The 23,414-nt window shown below is 49.4% G+C and overlaps 1 protein-coding gene across 2 annotated transcripts in view; it reads right to left on the reverse strand.

Moving 5' to 3' along the window:
- TMCO4 (transmembrane and coiled-coil domains 4) overlaps positions 1 to 23,414 on the reverse strand; it is a 117,744-nt gene that overhangs the window by 46,313 nt on the left and 48,017 nt on the right. For both annotated transcript variants that reach the window (XM_064363378.1, XM_021668308.2), the window contains 6 exons: positions 20,331 to 20,428; positions 19,941 to 20,084; positions 19,017 to 19,136; positions 14,184 to 14,348; positions 13,221 to 13,357; positions 8,689 to 8,773 (listed from right to left, as the gene is read on the reverse strand). In XM_064363378.1, the coding sequence (XP_064219448.1) occupies positions 8,689 to 8,773; positions 13,221 to 13,357; positions 14,184 to 14,348; positions 19,017 to 19,136; positions 19,941 to 20,084; positions 20,331 to 20,428 (749 nt within the window). The remainder of the gene's footprint in view (positions 1 to 8,688; positions 8,774 to 13,220; positions 13,358 to 14,183; positions 14,349 to 19,016; positions 19,137 to 19,940; positions 20,085 to 20,330; positions 20,429 to 23,414) is intronic.

Consider the following 23,414-nt stretch of genomic DNA (forward strand, 5'->3'; position numbering starts at 1 on the left):
GCCTCTGCGTCCTGGTGGGCCGGCTTCTGTGACTCCTGTTTCCTAAGCCAAGTGTTCTCAGGTTTGGAGTGGTAGAGATGATGGTCTCTATGTTAGGACAGGACATGCAGACAAAGGGATGTCCGTGCCACCCAGGGGGCTGGCCTTGAACCTGGTATGGAACAGCAGTAAGCTCCCTTTACCAAGCACCGACTAAGTGCCAGGTGCTCCATGGGATGATTGACACACACCACTGCTGATCCCCACACCACTCTGCCAGACCTGAACTCATGTTTTTGAGAGGGTAGTTTTTTCCACATGAGCTCTGGGAGGTTGGTGTTATATCTATTAGCTGTCAACTCCCTAAAGCCTAGCCTAGTGCTTAGCACACAGTAGGTGCTTAACAAATATGAGCTAGTGGAGTGAATTTGATCTTGATAATTCTCTGTTTAAAAGGTCTCATCTGTGATACTGCTTTGACTGAAAACAACCAACCAGGAGGGGATGAAATAAAGTAAGGAAAAAGAAATAGGAGCTCTGCTAAAAGTAGAACTACCATTCAATCCATGAATCCCATTAAAGGGTATATATACCCAAAGGAATATAAATCATTATATCATAAAGATACATGCATCTGTATGTTCACTGCAGCACTATTCGCAAGAGAAAAGACATGGAATCAACTTAAATGCCCATCCATGGTACACTGGATAAAGAAAATGTGGTACATATGTACGATGGAATACTATACAGCCATAAAAATGAATGAGATCATGTTCTCTGCAGGAATATGGATGGAACTGGAAGCCATCATCCTTAGCAAACTAATGCAGGTACAGAAAACCAAATACCACACACGCTGTCATTTATAAGTGGGAGCTAACTGATGAGAATTCATAAACACACAGAGGAGAGCAACAGACACTGGTGCTTACTTGAAGGTGGAGGGTGAGAGGATGACAGGAGGTAAAGGATCAGAAAAAGTGACTATTGAGTACTAGGCTTAGTACCTGGGTGATGAAATAATCTGCACAACGAACCCCTGTGACACGAGTTTACCTATATAACAAACCTGCATATGTACCCCTGAACCTAAAATAAAAGGCGTTTTTTTGTTTGTTTGTTTGTTTGTTTTTTTGAGACGGAGTTTCACTCTTGTTACCCAGGCTGGAGTGCAATAGCGCGATCTCGGCTCACCGCAACCTCGCCTCCTGGGTTCAGGCAATTCTCCTGCCTCAGCCTCCTGAGTAGCTGGGATTACAGGCATGCGCCACCATGCCCAGCTAATTTTTTGTATTTTTAGTAGAGACAGGGTTTCACCATGTTGACCAGGATGGGCACGATCTCTTGACCTTGTGATCCACCCGCCTTGGCCTCCCAAAGTGCTGGGATTACAGGTGTGAGCCACCGCGCCTGGCTAATTTTTGTAGTTTTAGGAGACACAGCGTTTTGCCATGTTGCCCAGGCTGGTCTCAAACTCCTGGCCTCAAGTGATCTGCCCACCTTGGCCTCCCAAAGTGCTGGGATTATAGGTGTGAGCCACGGTGGCCAGCCAATAATAATTTAATTGTACATTTAAAAATAACTAAAAGAGGCTGGGTGTGGTGGCTCATGCCATTTTGGGAGGCTGAGGGGGGTTAGGAGGGATGTGTATGTTAGGGGCAGTGGAGAGGGGAGGCTGGTTGAAGGATATGTGCTCTGGGTGACTATGGGATTTACTGATCCATTTCCTTACTAGCTCTCAAGGGACTCCAGAAAACAATTAGTGGATTCAAATGCATTATAGTAATTCCTCTTTTATATCCCTTAACTCAGATAATGACAGCTATCCTGCAATTAGGAGAGGGTCTTCTCAGTGTACAGATTAATTGGGTGTTACACAGCAGGGCTGCCTGAAACCAGGCAGGGGAGCTGGGAGGAATTAGATGTGAAACAGCAGCCCTGGGCAAAGGGTGAAGAATTCATTGACAATCTTGACCATCTGGAGATGTGGCCATGCCCCATTGGTAATACAAGGCAAGGACTTGGGAAGGGAATTGTTGAGGAAAAGGGTGGGAGACCGCGTGGCCATGGGAAGGAACAGGAACTGGGGGCCCTGACCCTGGGGGAGGCCAGTTGTTCCTCAACCAGGTCCAGGGTCCATGCCATCCATGGGGGAGGTGTTGCTATCATATTACATGCCTACTCCCATTTATTAACAGTTTCTAGGAAATGATCAATGCTCAGTGAGTATTTCTGGGTTCTCATTATAGGCCAGCATTTATATGCACTATTGCCTATAACACAATCCTCCTAAAGAAAACCTGATGTAGATACTATTAATGGCTGTGTCTCACATAAGCAGAGTTCAGAGAGGTTACGTGACTGGCTTCATGTTGGGTTTGGAACTCAAACCAGAGGCCCTGACTCCAGAGCTCACATACTTGTCGCAACTAAGCTGGCAGCTTCTCGGTGGGGAAGAACCGTGAGACCCATCCTCTGTGACGGCAGAGGCCTGCACCTTGCTGCGTCCTGCAAGTGCCTGACGCTGGGCCAGGCCCCGAGTGTGAGTGTATTTTTGTGATCACAAGTATGTCCCTATGTCCCTGTTTTGATTTGTTCTGCCTTGTGCTTTGTGGGGTGGGTTAAGGCAGACTGGCAAGAAGGGCTCTGCTCTGGTACCCACAAGCTTCCTTGGCCTCAGGTCCCCAAACGGGGGAGGTCATACTCCAGTGCTTGGCTCTCGGGATCGGGACCTTTCTGTTCCCCTCTGCAGGTGGGTGGTGTTTTGTTTAAAACTCCCCACTTCTGTGAACCATCAGGAGTTCCTTTACCCTCTGGAAAGAAAAAGGAAACCTGGGGATATAAATGGCTTTGAGATCTAGCATGAGAGAGATCTCCCTTCCACCTGGAGTTGCTGTGAAGGCTGATGGGGGCAGTGGGGGTTTTAAACTGAGCAGGGCCTGTGCACCCACCTGCACGGGAGGAGCCGCTTTCTGTTCCACAGAGAGAGCCGGCCACATGTCTATGAATGTGTGCACAGCTGCTGCTCACATTTGGCATAAGCCATGGCCAACTAAGGGACAGATCCCTCTCAGTGTGGCTTTTACTCTGTTGCCAGGCTGGAGTGCAGTGGCATGATCATGGCTCACTGCATCCTTAACCTCCTGGGCTCAAGTGGTCCTCCTGCCTCAGCCTCCCAAGTAGCTGGGACTACATGCATGTGCCACCATGCCTAGCTAATTTTAAAATTTTTTGTAGAGGCAAATTATGTTTCCCGGGTTGGTCTTGAACACCTGGGCTCAAGCAAGCAATTCTCCCATCTCAGCCTCCAAAAGTTCTGGGATTACAGGCATGAGCTACTGTACCTGGTTTCAATGTGTTCTTGACCAAGGTCAAGGGAGAGGATGACCAGCGTTCTTTCTCATCTCCTGTCTAGATGATGAATGAGACAGGGATGGGAAGTTATGACATAAGGGGGGAAACGATCAGGCTGATTAATAATAAAGACTATGCAGCCCAGGCATGGTGGCTCATGACTGTAATCCCAGTGCTGTGGGAGGCTGAGGCAGGAAGATCACTTGAGACCAGGAGTTTGAGACCAGCCTGGACAACACAGGGAGACCCTGTCTTTAAAAAAGTAAAGACTGCTGGGCACGGTGGCGCGTGCCTGTAATCCCAGCTACTCGGGAGGCTGAGGCAGGAGAATTGCCTGAACTCAGGAGGTGGAGGTTGCGGTGAGCCAAGATTGCGCCATTGCACTCCAGCCTGGGTAACAAGAGCGAAACTCCATCTCAAAAAAAAAAAAAGACTGGGTTTAGAGTTTTCTGGGCCCAAATTCTTCCTTCTGAAGGTGACAAAAGGGGGCAAATGCCAGCTGTACTTTTGTCCACTGGGTTCATCTTGGAGTCAGATTCCTATCAAATTCTTGTCATTTGGAAAGCTTTGGATCCTAGTTTCTTCTACTTCTTTTAAAATGTAGAGGTTTTCTTTTTTCTTTCTTTTCCTGTTTTGCAGACTACCTATTCATCTGTCAATATAGAGGTTTCCCAGGCCAGGCGCGGTGGCTCATGCCTGTAATCCCAGCACTTTGGGAGGCTGAGGCGGGCAGATCACTTGAGGTCAGGCGTTCAAGACCAGACTGGCCAACATGGTGAAACCCCGTCTCCACTAAAAATACAAAAAATTAGCTGGGTGTGGTGGTGGGCACCTGTAATCCTAGCTACTCGGGAGGCTGAGGCAGGAGAATTGCTTAAACCTGGGAGGCAGAGGTTGCAGTGAGCTGAGATCATGCTGCTGCACTCCAGCCTGGGCAACAAGAGCAAAAAAAATTAAAAAAAATGTTTTCTAAATAAAATGTTGAAGACCTGTGGTGCCCGTGTTAAAAGGACTCCCTTCTACTCTCAAATATTTGTCATTATCTGTGCCAAGCACTGAGGACACGTGTGGCTGAGCAGGGCAGGCACTGCCCCTGACACACAGAATTGATTCCTCCACTTGGCTCATGGGTCATGTGTCCATCAAGTACCTCGTATGTGCTAGGCACTGTGATAGGCTCGGGATGTAGTGACACGGACAAACAGGACCCCTGGCCACCTTCGCCCTGTTTGTGGGCTGGGCTGCATACCAGAATTGCCCAGGGGAACTATTTCCAAAATAGGGGTGCCTGATCCCTTCCATGTAAGGGCCTCATGTATGTGTTTGGGGAAAAGAACGGCCACCTGGTGCTGTTGTGTGCCTCTAGGTGACAGTTACCAGTGGACTGGACAGACAGATGAGCAAGCAGGGAGGTCTAACAGGGAGACAGACCACCGCTGGGAAAGATGTTCAGGGAAGAATGGAGTGTGGCTTGGAGAGACAGTCTAGCATAGAGGTGAAGACCACACAATTTCCAGCCAGAATGCCTGCTCTGCCACCTCCTAGCTGTGTGATTCGGGCAAATCCCTAAGCTCGGCATGTCTCTTTCCTCCTCTGTAAAATGGATGAGATAACAGGACCGACCTCACAGAGCTGTTGGAAGGACTCCATGAAATAATACATAAGATGAGCTTAGAAGTGTGTCTGGTGCCTGAAAACACAGTGTGCCACATAGCGTGTGCTGCTGCAGCTGCTGCTGCTACTATCACTATTATTACCATTATTATTGGAAGGAAATCTCCAGACACAGTGAGACCTGAGCAATGAGTAGGAATTACCTAGAAAAGGAGATGGAGAGGACGGACCAAGAGGAAACACTGTCTGGAAATAGAGCTTGGTCAGCCGGAGCCGGGCATGTGAGGCGGAGAGAGGCGGGGGAAGATGCTGAAGGCAGATCATGAGTTGGGCCCTGTGAGTCATGCTGGGACATCTGCACTGGTTTAGAGAAGGGTGGGGACGTTAGAAGCCCTTGGGGTCTGCTGAGCTGCTGTGGTGTGAGTGTGTGCAGATGTGTGTATGAATGTGGACAGGTGTGTGTGTTTGCACACGTGTGCATGTGTGTGAACTATAAGATGCCCATACCAGTATCCCCTCAGGTCCTCCTTGGCAGGGTCCACTCAGTTACTCAGTCATTCCACAGTTTAAAGACCTCAGCCTTTTCACCAGCGTTGAAACAGTTGTTTCCAACTCCTTAGCCTGGCACAGTGCCAGGCTCCCACTCTGACCTGTTAGCATTTCCCACCACTCCACCTGAGGGGCCTCTTATGTAGGCTGCAGAGACATCAGATGCCACCATTTCTAGACACTCCTGAGACCCCCACCTTTGCTGGTGCTGTCCGACCCTCTGGGAGGCCCTGCCCTAGTCCAGCTGCCCTCTGCCAAATACAGCATGGTGGTTAGGAGTGAGGGCTCCAGAGCCAGACTCCCTGAACCTGAATCCTGGCTCTGGCACTTAGGATTCTTGTGGCTTCACCTCCCAGCCTCAGTTTTCTTGTCTGAAGCAGGGAGACTGGCGGTTCCTCCATCCTAGGGCTGCAGTGAGGAAGGAATGGGATCATACTTGCAAGTGGTCAGAACAGAGCCTGGCACCCAGTGGGTTTGCACTAGCTCATGGGCACAGCAGCACGTGCCTGATTCCCTCACCCAAAGTCCAGCTCCTCCATCTTCCCAAGCACTGTGCTGGGCACTGGTGAGGCGGCAGGGCTCAAGACAGACCCTGCCTACCTGGAGTACATGTCCAATGTGGGACTGGAGAGCAGACACAAAATGATAAGTTCTGACATCTACACAACACTCACCATGGCTCCCTGTGCACAACAGGTCCTCAGGTTGGAATTCAGAGGACATTTACTGAGTGTACCCAAATTGGGGCCAGGAACTTTCACATTCATTATGTCATCCCCTCATGATCCTTTGCGATAAGTGTACAAAGCCCATATTCTTTGAGAAAGTGGAGGCCCAGAGAGGCTAAGTGACTAGTCCAAGGTCCCACAGCTAGTCAGTGGCAAAGCTGGGAGCCAAATCCAGGTCTGCCTAATACAAAAACCCAAATTCTCACCCGTGGGCCATGAGGATCCAGGGGTGGGAACAGTAAGCAGGAAAGATGCTGGAAGGAAGTTGCTTTGGGAACCATCCCCCAAAAGGCTGTAGTGTAGGAACTTCCCAGTATCATACTAACCAGCCCTGTCACCGAGAGGCCACCTGCCTCCCTCCACCCTCTTTCCAGTTTCCAGCCTCACATTCTGCGGACGGCTGATAGGCAACTTAACTTCCGGTTACCAAAGCCAAATGGTTAATGGTAATTAATTCAATTTGTTTGGCAGGGGAATTAAAGGCTTGGCTGTACTAACGATCTGAACTTAGCATTTATGCTAACTGGAGGAAGAGACAGGCCTTCTCCTCCAAATGAAGAATCAGTTCTATTAATAAGACTACATCTCTCTAGGTAATGCGCCTGGCAGATAAATGGTTTGCTGCCAGGGTGGAGGGAAAGATGACAAGGAAAGAAGCAAAATGATGACAGCACAGAGGATGGCAACTTTTCAAAGGCTTCCCTGGGAGAAGCAGATTTGGAGAGCAGGGAGGAGTCTGCATTGGCTGATAGCCAGCACCAATGGCCAGATACACGAGTGAGGTCAACCCGGACCTTCTGGGTGTTCCAGCTCTGACTACAACTGTATGCCTAAGTCCAGGCAAGAAAGGCGAACTGTCATGTCAACTCATGGAATTGTGAGAAATGGTCAGTCATTGCTGCTTTGGGCCACCGTGTTTGGAGAGGCTGTTTTGCAGCAACAAATAACAATCACGGTGGAAGGCAAAGGAGAAGCAAAGGCATGTCTTCCATGGCGGCAGGCAAGAGTGTGTGCAGGGGAACTGCCCTTTATAAAACCATCAGATCTCATGAGACTTATTCACTATCATGGGAATAGCATGGGAAAAACCTGCCCCCATGATTCAATGACCTCCCACTGGGTCCCTCCTATGACATGTGGGAATTATGGGAGCTACAATTCAAGATGAGATTTGGGTGAGGACACAGCCAAACCATATTAAGCTCCAACCCTTCTCTCCCATCCATCCTCTGCTCCTGGGTTCAACAATTTCTCTCTGAGTTCCTTCTCTTGCCTTCAGAGTCCTGCCCCTGCTATGTTCCACTGAGAGGAGGTGAGCCCACGTCCCAGGAGCAGCGAACCACTCCAAGTGCCCCAGGCTCGGCAACTCACTCCCCTAACCAACCCTCCCAGACAGCCCCTGCTGACACCTGTCCAAAACCAGCATTCTGCCCTGGAGACCTCACCTACCCAAGGCCAGGAGCAGTGGCCCTCAAGCTTTTTAACTGCCTCACACAGAAAGGATGACCCTGGAGGCATGACACACTCCCAAAGGTGTCTGTTTCTGGTTGAATGGTGAACCCCCAGAAGATATGTCCACCCAGAACCTGTGAATGCAACCTTCTCTGGTAAAAGGGTCTTTGGAGATATAATTAAGTACATGATCTTGAGATGGGATCACCCTGGATGAGAGTGGGCCCTACATCCAATGACTCTGTCCTTATGAGAGAAGAGAAGAGGAAAGGCAGAGACTGGAGTGACGTGTCTACAAGCCAAGGAATGCTAAGGACTGCTGGCAGCCACGCGAAGCTGGAAGAGACAGGAAAAAATCCTCCCCTGGAGCCTTCAGCGGGAACATGGGCCTGCCAACACCTTGCTTTTTAACTTCTTGTCCTCTTCATTCCCTCTTGAGAAAGTGCATCAGAACACAAGCCAGTGTCAATATTACAGGACAGTCCATCTTGCATCTACTCTATGTACAAAAAATCATTCTCCAAACAGTTTGATGACTATTTTTTCTTGATTTTTTTTTTTTTTTTTTTTTGAGACGGAGTTTTGCTTTTGTTACCCAGGCTGGAGTGCAATGGTGCGATCTTGGCTCACCACAACCTCCGCCTCATGGGTTCAGGTAATTCTCCTGCCTCAGCCTCCTGAGTAGCTGGGATTACAGGCACGCGCCACCATGCCCAGCTAATTTTTTTGTATTAGTAGAGATGGGGTTTCACCATGTTGACCAGGCTGGTCTCGATCTCTTGACCTCGTCGTGATCCACCCGCCTCGGCCTCCCAAAGTGCTGGGATTACAGGCTTGAGCCACCGCGCCCGGCCTTTTTTCTTGATTTTTAAACTATTTTTAACATTTAACTATTATTTCTAAGAACTGGGAACACATTTTGCAAGGCTCATGGTCCCTGGTCCAGAACTTCTGTCCTAGGGAACAAGCTTGTGAAGGGTTTCCATCTGTGACAACAATCCATGCTCACCTTTCTCCTGAGCCATCTCCTGCAGACAGAAGTAGATGACTCTGGCTCCCAGGCTGAAGCCGATCAAGGTGACAGGTCGCCGGCCCTGAAGGAAAAAAGGACACAGGTGTCTGGGGGGAATACAGCTAGTTCTAGCAAAACATCAGGCCAGAGGAGGGCAGCCTTTGCCCATTCCTTATCACCTGCTTCTCATCTAATGAATCATGCACGTGCTGTTCCGGTCCCTGAGCTCTGATGTCTTAATCAGCAGAGTCAGGACCCTCATTTATGCAGGAGTGCACCTGCCGCTGAAATTGGCTTCCTCCAAGGCCAACAGGCAGCCCCCGCTGGGTTAATTCCCTTTCATCTCAAACCATTATCCAGTCACCGTCTCATCTGTCCCAGGAGACAGGGCTAGTCAATTACAAGAGCAACTTCCCTTGGACTGATCTGCCTTCTGGCAAATGGCTGCAGTGCTGCGGGACCTGTTCTGGAGCTGGGGAGATGAGATAGAAGGCACCCCGGGTGTGAGGGATAAAAAGGCAAAGAGTGACAAGCAGGGGACAACTGTTCCGTTTCTAGATAAGAAGGTGGGGCACAAAATATTGGCTCTAAGTGACACGATAAAGTAGTAAGTCAGATGGAAAGAGGAATTTTCTGACTCAAGGACTTGTAGAAAAGGCAACTCATTATGTGAAGACTCTAAAGAAAATGAAAGTTATCTCAGGGTATTTGGGTACAAGCTTACGCGGAAGGAGAGGAGGGGAGTGGAGGAGTTCTGGAGGCCCAGCCTGATTTCACCAGTCTATTCCTTTTCCTTGGTTTTGTGCCAATACACGTATTCCACACCCCTACACCACTCCACTTACTACACTAGAAAATCCTGTTAAACAGTTTGAATCCGCAGGAGCTTTGTGCCAACCCTGCTGGCCGCTGCCCAACATCCGTTCTCCCCTTTGTCCTTTAGTAATGGAACTCCTGAACTGGACTGGGCACGCAACCACCCAGCCAAAGATGAAGTTTCCCTGACTCTTCTGTAGCTTGGGGTGGTCACAGGGCTGAGGCTTAGCCAAGGGACTGAAGACAAGCAAAAGCTGTGACTCCTAGGCATACTCCTCATCCCTAGTTTCCTACCTCCCACTGTCTGAAATGCACATGTAACCCTGGAAGATCTGTCTTGGACAAGAGAGAAGCACAGCCGGGCGCCGTGGCTCATGCCTGTAATCCCAGCACTTTGGGAGGCCAAGGCAGGAGGATCACTTGAGGTCAGGAGTTCGAGACCAGCCTGGCCAACATGGTGAAAGCCCGACTCTATTAAAAATACAAAAATTAGCCAGGCGTGGTGGCAGGCACCTGTAGTCCTAGCTACTTGGGAGGCTGAGGCAGAAGAATCACTTGAACCTGGGAGGTGGAGGTTGCAGTGAGCTGAGATCACACTACTGTACTCAAGCGTGGGTGACACAGTGAGACTCTGTCTCAAAAAAAAAAAAAAAAAAAAAGGAGAGAGAGGGAAGCCCAGTGTGCTCAGGACGAGAGGCCACAAGAGTGAAGGAAGCTGGACTCCCAATATTATGAAGCTGCCCATGTGGGAGACAGAATAACACCCACCCACGGATGTCTTCATCCCAATCCCTGGAACCTGTGAATGTTGCCTTGTGTAGCAAAGGATCTTTTTGTTTGTTTGTTGAGATGTAGTCTTGCTCTGTTGCCCAGGCTGAATGAAGTGCAGTGACATGATCTTGACTCACTGCAACCTCCACCTCCCGGGCTCAAGCAAGTCTCCTGCCTCAGCCTCCCCAGTAGCTGGGGCTACAGGCACCCGCCACCACACTCAGCTAATTTTATTTTTATTTTTAGTAGAGACAGGGTTTTACCATGTTGGCCAAGCTGTTCTCAAACTCCTGACCTCAAATGATCCACCCGCCTCTGCCTCCCAAAGTGCTGAGATTATAGGCATGAGCCAGCACCTGGTCTGTTTATTTATTTTTGAGACAGAGTCTCATTGTTGCCCAGGCTGGAGTAAAGTGGCATGATCTGGGATCACTGCAACCTCTGCCTCCCAGGTCAAGTGATTCTCATGCCTCAGCCACTCGAGTAGATGGGATTACAGGTGCACACCACCTTGCCCAGCTGATTTTTATATTTTCAGTAGAGACAGGGTTTCACCATGTTGGCCAGACTGGTCTTAAACTCCTGACCTCAGGTGATCCGCCCACCTTGCCCTTCCAAAGTGCTGGGATTACAGGCATGAGCCACTGTGCCCAGCCGGGCCTTTGTTATTTATTTGAGGTAGGGCCCTGCTCTGTCACTCAGGCTGGAGTGCGGTGATGCGATCACAGCTTATTGCAGCTTCAACCTCCTGGAGTCCAGTGATCCTCCCACCTCAGCCTCCCAAACAGCTGGGACTACAGGTATAAACCACCACACCCAGCTAATTTCTGCATTTTTTTCTGGAGATAGGGTTTATTTTGTTGCCCAGGCTGGTCTTGAACTCTTGGGCTCAAGCAATCTGCCCACCTTGGCCTCCCAAAGTGCTAGGATTATAGGCATGAACCACCTCGCCCACCAGGCCGACAAAAGGTTTTTGCAGATGTGATTAAGTTACAGATCTTTAGATGGGGAGATTATTCTGGATTATTTGGGAGGAGCCAAGGTCATCACAAGGGTCCCTATAAGAGGGAGGCAGGAGTCAGTTAGATAGAAGGTGATGTGATGATGGAAACCAAGGAACAGAGAGAAGGATTTCAGAGTGTTACACTGCTGGCTTTAATGGTGAAGGAATTGGGCCTTTGGAAGCTGGCAAGGCAGGGAAAGGGGAGCCTCCCTAAGGCATGCATTTTTGCCTTCTGACCTCCAGAGCTGTAAAATAGTAAATTTGTTTTCAGCTGGTAAATTTGCGGTAATTTGTTATGGTGGCAATAGGAAACTAACACATCACCTGGCCCCAGATGCTGACACTCAGGCTGTTACTTGGGGGAGAACAAACTTCTCTCTCATCTAAGCCAATGTCACTTTGGCCTTTGCCTTAGAGTCAAGCCTGCCAAAGGACTTTTCTATGTCTTTTGACAAAGACACAGGGATTTTGAAGTGGGTGGCCAGTTTCTCAAGCAATTTACCTGCAGGGCAGAAACTGCTAGTTGTCATCCCTCAATATCCATCCTCTTTATCTTTTTCTTTTTCTTTTTTTTTTTTTTTTTTTTAGACAGAGTCATGCTGTCGCACAGGATGGAGAGCAGTGGCTCAATCTCAGCTCACTGCAACCTCTACCTCCCAGGTTCTTGCAATTCTCCTGCCTCAGCCTCCCGAGTAGCTGAGACTACAGGTGCATGCTGCCATGCTTGGCTAATTTTTTTTTTTTGTATTTTAGTAGAGACAGGGTTTCACCATGTTATCCAGACTGGTCTCGAACTCCTGAACTCAGGCAATCTGCCCGCCTCGGCCTTCCGAAGTGCTGAGATTACAGGCATGAGCCACCACGCCTGGCCTCATCCTCGCTTTTATTCTATATATAGTAACTGAATTTCAGCTGAGCTCATCGTCACTCAGAATAAGGACTGTATTTCCCAGCTGCTGTGGCAGCTAGGAATGGTCATGTGACTAGGCTCTGGCCAGCGAGACATCAACTGAAATGTTGCAAAGTTTGCTGTTTCTTCTTCAGTTCTTCCTTTCTCCTGCTCCTTGGAGCTCAGATGATGCCACCTTGGATACAAGGTCAAGACCGCAGAGCCACAAGGTAGCAGGAACCCGGGCCTCTGCACCACAGCAGCCTATTAGACAACCTGGCTAGACTTCTCCAGGAAAATAAACTTCTACCTTGTTTAAGCCGCTCTTATTCTGGGTTTGCTTCCACTTGCAGCCAAAACAAGTCCTGACAATGCAGTCATTTCTGGTACTATTTCTCAAGCTTTTGTCTCCATTCACTCAAGTTTACTTTGAAGGGGATGGTTTTATTCTCTTGGTAAGTACATCTTTGCTAGATTCAAAATTTAAAAATATTATGATGATTTCTCTTTCTAATCATTTTACACGGTATTACATGGAAGATGACCTCACAAAGTAACCATATTACACGGAAGATGACCTCACAAAGTAGCTTTACACTTCTGGAAAGGAACACCAGGCCACCAGCATGTGGGAATTCCATTTGTGGCCAGCTGAGACACCTGGACTCATTCACTTTACTGGCTTCACTGCAAACTGAGTCAGAGATTCCACTGAAACATTGCCCAAATGAGCCCGATTACCCTAAACTCTTGAATGAAGAGCTGATACACAGGAGCCACTTTTGCTTCTGCCAGACTCCCCCCAGACTTGTTCCTACCTGGAGATGCCCCTGTTATTCGGTCTTCACCTAAATACCTGCTAGAGCTGCAGAGTCTTTAATTCTTACCGTTCATCCTAGGACACATTCATTACTTGAACTGGAGTTCACTTCCCCAAAACCACTGGGTTGCCTCCAAGTGGCCTTGCCTCTAAGGCTGATGTCTGTGCACAAGTCAGCCCCTGACTTTCCCTCGTGCCCTGTGCCACCCCGCACAGCCATTCCCAAGTACCTGCTGCCGGGAGAGCAGGATGTGGGCCAGGTGCTTGCCAACCTCTGCTGATTGATGGAGACACACCCCCCAGGGGTTGTCGATGACATTGGCGACACTGAGGAGTGAGGCTGGCCAGGTCAGGGCAGCCACAATGCCTGGGGAGGTGAGATAGCAGTGATGAAGGAAATGGCCCCCATCCTAGGGTCCTACTAGGGAAGTGACTGACCAACAGATGCTCAAATGAATGCATTCAGTCTCTAACTTGGACCTGCAAGCTTGCTGAGTATTGTCAAAATGCCAAATAGCAAAAAAATCTGAAACATGAATTTCTGATAGACGGACTTAATCCCTTCTGCTCAAGCCCTTGTCATGTGTGAGATTCCAAAGATGGCCCCAATTCATCTCCACACCCTGGACCCTTCTACTTTGTCTCGTAACTCTGCAGTGGGGCCCCCTGCCCTGCCCATCCCCTCTAGACTCAGCCACGTGACTTGCTTTAGTCAAAGACAGTAGTAGATGTGAGGCTTGAAATGGACTTGTGCATCAGGGCTAGCCTCTCGGGCTTCTATCACTGATGTGGACTAGTCTGCTCATCCCAGGAGGAGGATGAGAGACAAGTAGAGCAGAGCCAAGTTGCCCCAGCCAAGGCTGGCATTGATCAGTGGACGGTTGGCTGACCCACAGGCCCAGATAAGATCCACCAACTCCAGCCTCCTGAGCTATTACAGTAAACATCCCATGGTGTTTTGGGGTGGCTTGTCATGCAGCAATAGCTAACTGACAGATCATGTGATTGGCTGTTTACCTGTCTTCTCTCTATAGGTATCATAAACTTCTCCCAGACAGGAATGTGGCCTTAACCTCTCTCTGTGTTTCTAGGGTCCAGCATGGTGTGTGCCCAGCAGGCATGCAAAACTATGGTACCGCTGTGGGATGAAGGCAGTAAGGACGCTGTTGTTGGGGGGCAGAGGGGAAGCTTACCAGACAACACTGTGTACTTCAGGGCCTCCTGGGCCACCATGTTGGCGAGCCCACTGAGGATGGTCTCTAGGGCGTTGCCGAGCTCCATCAGGTACTTGGCCTCCCAGGCCAGGCAGTACTGCTCGCGGCTGTGGGCCAGCGCGGCCCACGGGGCACTGAAGGTGCCTAGGAGAGATCACAGGTAGCTGAAGTCTCTCTTGTCTGTGGCAGAGGATGCCCCACCCACTACCCCAGACAAGCAGCAACAGGACCACTCATCCTTGTGCGGAAGACAAGAGGCCCATCCCCTGCCAATGAGTGGCCACTGTCAGCAGAGCTACTGGAGCTCTGTGTGGCCCAGTGAGTCAGCAGGCTGGGGCTCGAATCCCAGCTCCTGCATTCGCTAGAAGCCGGGTGCCCTTGGGTACATCACTATCCCACCTTGAGCCTTACTTTGCTTCTATGTGAAGTGGGGAGATGGTTTATCTCCCTGCATAGGGTAGGTGTAAGAATGAAGTATGTTTGCACTATGATACATGTAAAGGGTTATTTTCTCTCATGCTGAAATAATTCTGGCATTAAGTTACTCATGACATACGACGAGAGCACACAATGGGACAAGCAGCATGGTGCTGTGAGCCTGCGGCATCTTGATTTGACAAACGTGGCCTGGAAGATGGCTAGACATTTGAGGAAGAGGTGTTTGAGCCCGGCTCTGTCCTGATCTTGCTGGTTCATCCAATTTTTCTGAGCCTTATTTTTCTCACTGAGGAAATGTAAGTATCAAATGACCCATGGAAGGTGGATGAGATGGCACCACTGCAGCAACTGATACCAAGTCGGAAAGTGAAACCACGACACCTGCCTCCCTCTTCCCCTCCTTCCTTGCCCACCTGGCTGCCTTCAGGATAGGAGAACAGAGGGGCCCCTAATCTGGCCCCCATGCATTTCTGCTTATGGCCCAAGTGACTTTTCTGACTTTTGTTTCCCAGGCTGGAGTGCAGTGGTGCAATCTCCGCTCACTGCAACCTCCACCTCCTGGGTTCAAGTGATTTTCCTGCCTCAGCCTCCTGAGTAGCTGAGATTACAGGTGCCTGTCACCACACCTGGCTAATTTTTTTGTATTTTTAGTACAGACAGTGTTTCATCACATTTGCCAGGTTGGTCTCGAACTCCTGACCTCAAGTGATCCACCCGCCTCAGTCTCCCAAACTGCTGGGATTACAGGCGTGAACCACCACACCTGGCACAAGTGACCTTTTCAAAACACAAATCCTCTCCACTCCTGCCTAAAACCCTTCATCAGCTCCTGGATTGGACATCAGTTCCCCTAGATCACTACCACTTGTCCTTGAGATTCCAGTCCAATTGTTTCTTCCGTGGGGAAGCCTCCCGGCTCCTCTGACAAGTCAAATGTACCCTCCACTTTTCCCCATAAGTTCTTATCACAGACTGTAATTATACGTTATTTTTGCATCCTCTGACGTGTGCTTCTCCTGTAGTCTGTTTTGCCAAGCACTGTATTCCCAAAGCCTGGGGATGTGATGCACAGTGAGTGCTCATTAAACACGATGTGGGAATGGAGGGGTAGAGCCAGCTTCCCTGGTCCTGCAGGTTCCGAGCATCAACCTCAGGCCTTCACCTGCCTGCCCCAAAGCTCATCCTTAGCTGCAAGGTGCCACATCTACACAAAGACAACCTGCAGCTGCTCCCCTCCCTCTGTGGGGACCCTGTCTCAGCTCTGCAACAACTTGGGGATCAATTGCCTCTAACTATGGATAAGGTGACAGTCAGCCCCGAGAGAGGAGACAGGCACAGGATGGGGGGAGCACGGGCTTGATAATCGGCCTGGGTTCCGAACCCAGCTTGATGGCTTCTGCTGGTGTGACTCACAGCAAGCCACAGTGCCCTTCTGACCCTTGGTTTCCACATTTGTAAGGATGAAATAATGACATTTGACTCACAGGTGTAGTGGGGATCACATAAGATGCTGCTTAAAAGCTGTTGTATAAACTGTAAAGTGCTGTACTGCATTGTGTTGTCCCGTGGCCAAGAATATGGGCTGTGGAGCCAGACGGAAGGGGGTGAATCCCACCCCTGTCCCTGACTAGCTGGGTGACCCTGGGCACCCCTTATGAGCCTCAGTTTCCTCATCTGGAAAATGGGAATGCGAATGACACCCACTTCCCTGGACTGAAGTGAGGAGCTAAGTGAGCCAGTGCATACAAAGGGCTTGGTCTGTAAAAAGTGGTTGGCTACAAAGTTTTTATCTTTATTGTACATAATCATGATTAATAAAGGGGTGGGCCAAAGAAAGTTCAATCATTCCTATCACATGGAAAAGCAACCCTGTGATGATAAGGCTTCTCTTCCTGGCTCTCGAGGAGGTAGGAGTATGTGATTTTTTTTTCCTTCTGAAACTTTATCTAGCTTGGTTATATTTCTTTTACTCAGCCTTCTCCCTGGGTACCACACCACATCAGACTGCTGGAGATCAAAGACTTTCCTCATCCCCAAATGAACTTGACCTTTAACCTGGGGCAAACTGAACATACTGGGGCAAAATGAAGAAAGAGGTTTGCTTTCCATGCTGACCAGACTTGCAAATTCCTTTACCTGGACTCTTGTTCTTGCTCCTTCCTGTAGCACAGTAAAATGCAAACAAATGAAAAGAAACCCTGGAAGTTGCATCAGGAGACCTGGGTTTGAATTCTGTATCTGCTACTCCCCTGCCAGGGTTCCTCTTGCGACAGATCAGGGTCAGAACAGCCCCACCTCGGAGGGCGGAAGTGAAGTTTCTAGGAGGTAACCATACCAAGTTCCTACTGTGCTGGTAAAATGCCAGACTCAGGGTAGGCGTGAACCAGGTGCTCACTGAACATCAGTGACCTCTGTGCGGGGGTGGGGCCTGGCAGTCACACACCAATGAGACCCTGGTGCCTGGTGACACCGCTAAGTATTTCTCACTGGGCTTTCTTCTGTGCAGTTTGGCAGATCTGCAGCTTCTGTCCTCAGGTCAGAGACTTGGGAACCCAGGAGGCTCTGGGCAGGCGAGCCTGAGTGGCCAGGTTGTGGCATTTAGGATTCCCGTGCCCACCCCGCTCTTTCTCTAAGGGATGGACTGTTTGTTGAGCCTCTTGCTGGGCACTTGCAGAGGTGAGTCAGGTACAAGTGGACCATAGTGTGAGTCCTCAATGCCACCCTGGCTAGAATCCCCAAAATATGCATGTTCAACTTAGAACAGCCAAGGGGACTAATGTTTGTGTTACAACTAGACACCACGTGATGTCCACACATTTCCTAGCTTAATCTTCGCAGCATCCTGAAAAGGTAGCAATAATTTTTTCCACTTTACAAATAAAGTAGCTGAGATACAGAGAAGTTAAGTAACTTGCTGAGGTCACATAGCCAACACATACTGATACAACTCACAGCTTAAAGTCCTTTGCTATCTTCCACTTGCTCTGAGGACAGATTCAAACTTCTCACCACAGCTCACATGCTCCTGCGTCATCTAGCTCCACCCACACTCCCGCCTTTCAGCTGCCTGCTGCAGCCATCCTGTGTTCTCTTGGTTCTTTCAGATTGCTGGGCCTTTGTACATGCTGTCCCTTTGCTTGGAATACACTTTCTGCTCCTGCTTTGTTGGGCTAACTCCCAGCCAGCCCTTAGCCTAAAAGACACTTCCTTCAGAACCTTCCTCAGAAACACCCTGTGCTTCCCTTACTGTGCCATCCATAAAGCTCCCATTTAGTTACTCTGTCTGTCTTCTATCGCGGGTGGTATGTTCCATGGGAGTAGAGGCCAAGGTTGTGCTGCTCACCACTGAATTCCTAGGGCCTGGTTCAGTGTATGACACATAGTAAGTATAGCACTCTACAAATACTGCTAGACGGACAGATAGGTGGATGGGTGGATGGGTGGACGGATAGATGGGTGGGTAGATGGATGGATGGATAGGCAGATAGTTGGATGGATAGGTGGGTGGGTGGATTAGTAGACAAGTAGAAGGGTAGATGGATGGATGGATAGATAGAAGGGTAGAAGAATGGGTAGGTGGATGGATGGGTGGATGGATGGACAGGTGGGCAAGTGGATGGGTAGATAGGTAGAAGAGTGTATGGATGAGTGTGTGGTGGGTACACGGATAGATAAGTAGAAGTGTGGATGGATGGGTGGATGGATGGGTTGATGGATGGGTGGACAGGTGGGTGGGTGATGGGTGGATAGGTAGAAGGGTAGATGGATGAATGAATGGGTGGGTGGACAGACAGATAGGTAAGAGTATAGATGAATGGATGGGTTGATGGGTGGGTGGACAGGTGGGTGGGCGGATGGGTGGATAGGTAGAAGGGTGGATGGACAAATGGATGGGTGGGCGGATGTGTGGGTAGGTAGAAGGGTGGATGGATGAATGGATGGGTGGGTAGATAGACAGATAGGTAAGAGTATAGATGGACGGATGGGTTGATGGGAAGGTGGACAGGGGGGTGGACAGATGGGTGGGTAGATAGAAGGGTGGATGGATGAATGGATGGGTGAGTAGATGGACAGATAGGTAGAAGTGTGGATGAATGGATGGATGGATGGATGGGTTGATGGGATGATGGGTTGATGGGATGATGGGTTGAATGGATGGATTGGGTAGGTGGAAAGATGGATGGAGAGACGATGGGCAGGTAGATAGATGCGAGATGAAGTCGCCTCACCTCTCTGAGCCTCAGTTTCTTCCTCTGCAAAATGGGGCTCCCTATACCTGCTCCCTGGAGACATGCACAGCCAAAAACTTAGCCCAGGGTCTGGCCTAGCCCACCACTGTCCACCCTCCTCCACTCTGGTCCTCCTGGTACTCACGGTATTTGCCAGATGCGAGCCACCCAGTGATGGCAATGGTGATGTGCAGCTGCCTGCCCTCTGTCAGTGGCAGGAACGTGAACTCTTCAATGGCTCCCACTCGCTTCTTCATCTTGTATCCTAAAGACCCAGATCCAAGAAAGAGAATGGAGGTGACTGGGGCCCCGGGGAACATCAGGGTGGCTGTCTGTGCTCACACATGCACACAGTAAGCGTCATCTGTGTGCCCCACCCCTGGAAAAACACATTTTGTATTTGAACTCATTAAGGTAGGTACCATTATTGTCCCTGATTACAGACGAAAGCAAGAAGCTGCCGAGGCTGGCCAGCCCCTGAGTGGTAGAGCTGCTTTTGACCTCAGAGCCCAGGCTCTTACCCATCGCTCCATCCTGGTTCTGTTTCTTTTCTCCTGCCCACACATTGCAGGGGTAGAACACGCTCCAATTAGTAAGAGTGAATCAAATGGACTAAGAGTCTCAGCATGGGAGCAACACTCCTCTTGGGGAGTTGAACAGGAATGTCTGTGTGTGATGGGGTGGTGGGGAGTGGGAGAGGGGCTGCTGTTGACACATATCACTTGGAAAAACTCCGATCAGGTGATGCTGGTCAGGGAAACGTAGCCATGTTCTCTCTAAACATAAGGAAGCCCAAGCATGGATACTTTTGGATGGTGGAAGCAGGTTCAATTAGAGCCTTTTTCAGGGAAGTACATATAAGGTGCATGGGGAAAAAACCAGCTTCTCAAACTTGGCCCTTACCCTGACCCACGAGCTCTAACGAAGGCTGGGACCCAGAGTGAGAAAAGCCACGTCTCCTCTGTCTCCCAGGGAGCCACTGCTGGTGAGAATCCAGGCGTGTCCTTTTAGGAACTGGGCCATCCTGGCTGAAAATTCCTCTGAACCCATCATTCCTTTTGAACCTTACCCGTCAGGCCAGCTCCAGCTGCACCGAAGAGCGAGGTCATGACGGCTATGCCGGCTGCTGAGCCCAGAGCTGCTGCCCCGGCGCTGCCAATAATCGTTGCTGCTCCAGCAGCAACAAGCGGTGCAGCTAGACCTCCAGTCACACCTGCGGGAAAAGCAGCAGTTTCAAGTGGGAGTAAAAATATGGCTGGATGAGTTCTTACCCCTCAGCTAACTACTGCCTGGCATAGAAGCTCCTGACAGTGCGGAGGAGCACACTGACTACTCACTGGCACCCACCACATGCCAGGGGCCACCTGGGCCCCTGGGCTCTCTACTCTCACCCACAGTCTGGCATCACTGCTCTGTCTGCAAAACCCAGACCCATGCCACAATCTCCAGCTGGACTCACCAATCACCGTTCCGCCTCCGACAGTCGCCAGGCCTATCAGGAGATAACGCTTCCATTTCCTCCGGTTTTCTTTCTTTTTCCGGGATGCCTCAGCCATTCTGAGGGAGAAAAGGCTGGTCTTTAGGGCCAGCTGTGCCCAGGATCCCTTAAGACATCCCCACCACACCAACTCTCAAACAGAGGCCAATGCTGGGTAGGTATTCTGCCACTCAGAGTAAGGCACCAAAGTCACCCTGAGCCCACTGAAAGCCGAAAACTTTCTAAAACCCAGCCGGGGAATCTCAGTACGTGGGATGTGCTACTTACCCAATGGATCCATCCTAACAGGGTTGCGATTTGAATAATAAAAAGACAAAAAATAATAATAGCAAGAGAAGCACAAAAAAGATCTTTAAGCAGATGGACCCAGAAGAAGCAGAGAATAGAATCACGGATTCCATCACCTCCCTCCTCCCCGGCTTTCCTCCCCACCCTGCCATCTGATCCCACCTCCCTCCAGGACATTTGGAAACCAGTTTCCTTCAGAATCATCATTGTGAAGATGGGTGACCTTGGCCTCGGAGCAATAGCTAGACTTGTTCAGACTTGGAATTTAAATGCTAGAAAATCTAGCAAAAGGAAAACATTTAGAGTGAACTGGGGTCAGGTGAACCCTGAGAACTGCTGTTGTGAGCACTCACGAGTCATGAAGCCCAATTTTCTTACTCGACATTCAGCCCTTGGCCTCTTTGCTGAGGGTGGGACAGACGGGTTATTAAGTGGGAACTCTGAACTGAGGTTGGAGTCTGAACCACAACTCAGCGTGGAGTGACAGCAAAGCATGGTGATAATCAAAGAATAAAATCGTTAATCTTTACTGAGGGCTTCTTATATCTCAGCCACTAGGCTTTGCACTTCACAGGGTTTATCCCATCCTAAGAAGCAGTATGGTTATAGTGCCTGTATTATAGACGAATTAAGGGATAACAGTCACCACCTCCCCAGGGACTGTGGGAATCCAGTGATAGATTATCTGTAAAGCATTTAGCACAGCCGTGGGCACACTGCAAGTGCTTGGTGTGACCAGGGATGATGTCACATGATACTGTACCTCCCCAAGTCTCAGTTGCCTCTTTTCTGAAAAGGCAGATACTATTTTTTACCTCATAAAGTTGTTGGTTTGTAAGGATTAAATTCATTCCTTTTCATTCATTCAATCAATAAAATTTTATTGAGGACGGATGGCGTGCTGTGCTTCTGCATCTCCGTGAGCAGAAAAATGTGCGTGCCCAACCAGTACCTGTTTCCTTCCCATCTCCCTCCTCGTGATCCACACATTTTATTGAGAAATAGCTCCTTCTCCAGTCATCTAAAAGAAATGGGATTTGGCCAGGTATGGCGGTGGCTCGTGCCTATAATCCCAACACTTTGGGAGGCCGAGACAGGCAGATCACCTGAGGTCAGGAGTTTGAGACCAGCCTGGCCAATATGGTGAAACCCTGTCTCTGCCAAAAACACAAAAATTAGGTGTGGGGTCATGCACTTGTATCCCAGCTACTCGGGAGGCTGAGGCAGGAAAATTACTTGAATCCAGGAGGCAGAGGTTACAGTGAGCTGAGATTGTGCCACTGCACTCCCGCTTGGGCAACAGAGTGAGACTCTGTCTCAAAAAAAATAAAATAAAATAAAATAAAAAAATGAAATGGGACTTGAGTTGGGCATCTGGGGACCTACTGTGCTTTTTGGTTCCCTGCCAGCTCATCTCAACAGATTTTTTTCCTAAGCATCTCCTGGGTGTAAAGCCCAGTGCTTCTCGGTCACTTCATTACACTGAAGCAGAAACCAATAGTAAAAATCTCTGTGCACATGATGGATGCTGGTTTTCCACGATTGAAATTCATGTCATCAGTGGTGCGGGATGAGGCTGAACCATGTGCAGCTAGCACAGCGGGAGGCAGGAGGGCCATCAAGATTGAGGGTTCTCTCTCTTTTTTTTTTTAAGATGGAGTTTCACTCTCGTTGCCCAGGCTGGAGTGCAATGGCGTGACCTTGGCTTGCCACAACCTCCGCCTCCCAGGTTCGTGATTCTCCTGCCTCAGCCTCCTGTATAGCTGGCATTACAGGCATGTGCCACCATGCCCGGCTAATTTTGTATTTTTAGTAGAGATGGGTTTTCTCCATGTTGGTCAGGCTGGTCTCAAACTCCCGACCTCAGGTGATCTGCCTGCCTTGGTCTCCCAAAGTGCTGGGATTACAGGTGTGAGCCACTGCACCTGGCCAAGATTGAGGGTTCTAATGTTAGGATTCAGGCTCTGTGGATGTAGGCATGCATCCCAGCTCTGCTGTTGTGGTAGCTGTATCACCATTCACCACATATTCAGTTATCCCTCTCTACATAAAGATTATGCATGCCTGCCCTGTCAAACTGAGTGGTCATATGACCAGCTTTAGCCAATAAAATGTAGGTGGAGGTGATACATGTTACTTCTGGCAGAATCTTTTTTCTTTCTTTTTTTGAGACAAGGTCTGGCTCTGTTGCCCAGGCTGGAGTGCCATGGAGGGATCTTGGCTCACCGCAACCTCCACCTCTCAGGTTCAAGTGATCCTCCTGTCTCAGCCTCCCAAGTAGTTGGGACTATAGGTATGTGCCACCATGCTTGGCTAATTTTTGTATTTTTTGTAGAGATGGGGTTTTGCCATGTTGCCCAGGCTGGTCTCAAACTCCTGGGCTCAAGTGATCCATCTGCCTCAGCCTCCCAAAGTGCTGGGACTACAGGTGTGAGCCACAGTGCCTGGACAACTGGCAGAATTTTTAAAGCCAGTGCAGGAAAGTGACTCATCTTCTTTCTCTCTGCCCTGAGACCAGCAATGATCTAGATGGGGTCACTCCAGGACTCAGAACCAAGACAATGTGAATTCAAGCCATACTCATGTGAAACCAGCCACAATGTGAATCCAGCCAATCTGCAATGGACACGCAGTATGAACAAGAAATATGCCTTTAATCCCGTAAGCTGCTGAGTACTTATTTGGAGGTCACTTGTTATGGCAGCAAACCTAATCTATCCCTGCCATGGACAGAACCACTTAACTTTGTGACTATAC

The sequence above is a fragment of the Aotus nancymaae genome, unplaced genomic scaffold (genome assembly GCF_030222135.1).
Source record: "Aotus nancymaae isolate 86718 unplaced genomic scaffold, 86718_ANA_hifiasm-v0.15.2.pri h1tg000053l, whole genome shotgun sequence".
Taxonomy (NCBI): Eukaryota; Metazoa; Chordata; class Mammalia; order Primates; family Aotidae; genus Aotus; species Aotus nancymaae.